This window comes from Entamoeba dispar, genomic scaffold, assembly GCF_000209125.1.
Source record: "Entamoeba dispar SAW760 scf_1105229463231 genomic scaffold, whole genome shotgun sequence".
Lineage (NCBI taxonomy): Eukaryota > Evosea > Mastigamoebida > Endamoebidae > Entamoeba > Entamoeba dispar.
In genome coordinates this window covers 5,152-7,938 of record NW_001855589.1, presented here as the reverse complement: position 1 = coordinate 7,938, position 2,787 = coordinate 5,152, and the positions used below count along the sequence as shown (strand labels likewise).

Here is a 2,787-nt window from a genome sequence, read left to right as displayed (position 1 = left end):
AAAAGAATAAAAAGAAATACATATATTGTAATTGTATTAAACAATACAACATAAAGAAATATCAAATAAAATGGAATCAAAATAATAAAACAATAGTTAAAATAGATAATAAATATGATAAAGAAATTAATATAAAACATGTACATTGATGATATGAATATGGAGATAAAGGAGAATTGAGTACAAAATGTGTACTATCATATTTTGAATCATGATATAAATTTGATTATAATAAAAATAAATGTATTGAAGATGGTTGTGAGTACCAATAAACATAAGCATGGTTGTCATTGGAATAATCACACTAATTCTCTTATTGAAAAAAGATTAATTTAAAATTTTTTGTTTATGAAATAACGATGAACAAGGGATGAAATAAAGAAAAGGTAAATAAAAAACTTAACTTATTGGCAATTAGTATAATAAGTCCAATATTTTCATTTTCATATGTTATATTTGTTTAAAATGAAATAAAAAAGAATAAAACACAATAATTAAACAATGATAAAATGTAATAACATGGTGATACTTTTAATTAACCATATATTCAAAATAAATAATGTAAAATGTGTAAAAATGGTTATAATTATATTTTATTATTTCATTTTCGTTTATTTCAATTTATAGAAAATATAAACCATAAAAACATTAAAATAAATTCAAATTATCATTTTGATTAATATTCTTCATATTCTTCATTATAATTCAATACTTTTTCTATTTCATATTTTTTATAATTAGTTTTACGTTCAGAACTAGTTCCTGGATTAACAACATGTTCATTATCTTCTGTAACAATAATTCCTAAATATTCATTAATATCAATCTCACCAAATGGCAATTCTTCAAGTAATGCTAGTTTAAGTTTGAGTAAGTTGATAAAATCATTTGATAATTCTTGAACTTTTTTCATTACACTTAATTTTGTCTGACATGATTTAATTTCATCTGTTATTTTTTGTGCATCAACAATATTATTAAATGATGAATGGAGTTTATCTACTTGTTCTGGAGTAAGATTGGCAGCTTTTATTGCTATTCCAAGTGGTGTATTATTTTGGCCATTTGTTATTTTATTTTGTGTTAAATAATCGATTATATCTTTTATGTTAAATTGCTGTATTAATGAATAAATGTTAGGAAATAAAACAGCAACATCTGATACATCTTCTACTTTCTGTATTACTACTTTACCAACTTCAGTTGCTGCATCTCCCCATAACTTTTTTTGTTTGTTATTTAATTCACTTATTTCTTTGTTCAGTTCATCTATTAGTTCTTGATTTTTATCTGGGTTTAAACCCTCTGCTGTTTCTATGGTCTTTTCTGTTGTGAATTCATTGTCTGAATATTTGTTTGTAAGAATCTGTTGTTCTGCTTTTAACTTTTTTTTAATCTTTTTATAAAATTTACTAACATTTGGACTTTCAATAAATATTGTAGTACGTTTTGTGTTTTTTACAAGAATTTTACATCGACTCATTGTAATTTTAAGAATAGTTTCTTCATTTGTTAAATACAAATATTTATATTTAATTGCAAATTGATTCAATCTACTTCTAAGATTTGTCATTGCTTCTAATTCTTCATACCGTTTCTTATCACTTAAAAGTTCTTCTTCTCTTGTAAGAAAATAATTCACTCTGTTAATTACAAAACAAAACTGCGTTCTTCTCCATTCATTTAATGTTGGTTGAATATGTTTTTCACACCCACACAAAAATTTAGTTAATGTATTAAATTTTTCATCTATTTTTTTGTCATAAGACGACATTATTTCAAATAATTTTGATTCTAATTTTTGGTATAACTGATCATCACAACTTATTATATATTCACTCTTCCCATTAAAATTCTTTTCAATAAATATAGCACATATTTTACCTGATTGTATTTCGCTTCCATATTTTTCAATTAATTCTTTAGTTTTATATACATGGTATGCCAACTGACGTATTCTATTATTATCTTCTGATGATTCTGAAGATAATATTGTTGCTAAAAAATTACACCCACAACGATACCCTTGATATTGTCCATAAATTGGAATTAAAGTTGTCAATAGTCTTTTTACTGTACTTGGTTCTCCTCTCTGTGTAATTCTTCTAATGTCACTTTTAAGGATATCAGGGATAATAAACCAATGTTCTGATAGTTCATTTTCTAACCATTGATTTAAAACCTTATGTACATCACTGAAATGGTTATTGAAAAAAACAAGATACTCTTTACCATCAATTTGAAGATGTACATCAGGTTCAACAACAACTTCATTTTTTTCTTCTTGTGCATTTTGAAGTTTTACTCCTATTTTATGAAATTGAACTAAGTTTTGTGGATAATTTTCTTTGAGACGAGCTATCTCTGCACTTCTTTTCATTCTTTCTGTATTAGAGGGTTTTCTAAGCATTTGTTCTGAATTATCAAGTTTATCATTTTCTTTTTATTTTATATTATTCATACTTATCATATTTATTCTTTCTTTCTTATTTTATATTTTATACCCCCTCTTTATTATTTTACATATATTTGTAAATATATCCAATTTTTATTTTCATATCGTTATTATTATTTTATAATAGAAATAAATAAATAAACAAAAACGATTATTTTATTAATCTACATTACCCACTATCATGTTATGCGATATATTTATTAATAAATTACATGTTAAACATCATTCGATATTGTATTAATTTATCTTTTCATTTTTTTGATTTTACTGTTTAGTGATGAAAGTGAGATGAAATAAAAATATAAAACGTAATAAATAAAATAATTGAATGA

At 23.3% G+C, this 2,787-nt stretch overlaps 1 protein-coding gene across 1 annotated transcript, besides 6 other annotated features; it reads right to left on the bottom strand.

Moving 5' to 3' along the window:
- Positions 1–139: a microsatellite.
- A 75-nt stretch (positions 140–214) lies between these two features.
- Positions 215–243: a sequence feature (AT_rich).
- A 218-nt stretch (positions 244–461) lies between these two features.
- Positions 462–521: a microsatellite.
- Positions 522–580: 59 nt separating this feature from the next.
- Positions 581–684: a sequence feature (AT_rich).
- On the bottom strand, positions 677–2,410 carry EDI_042290 (uncharacterized protein; the record flags this gene model as incomplete). Its single annotated transcript, XM_001740817.1, has 1 exon — positions 677–2,410. One exon carries the CDS (start codon positions 2,408–2,410, stop codon positions 677–679), a length of 1,734 nt encoding a protein of 577 aa, XP_001740869.1.
- A 25-nt stretch (positions 2,411–2,435) lies between these two features.
- Positions 2,436–2,575: a microsatellite.
- Positions 2,576–2,735: 160 nt separating this feature from the next.
- Positions 2,736–2,787: part of a microsatellite that runs on past the window's edge.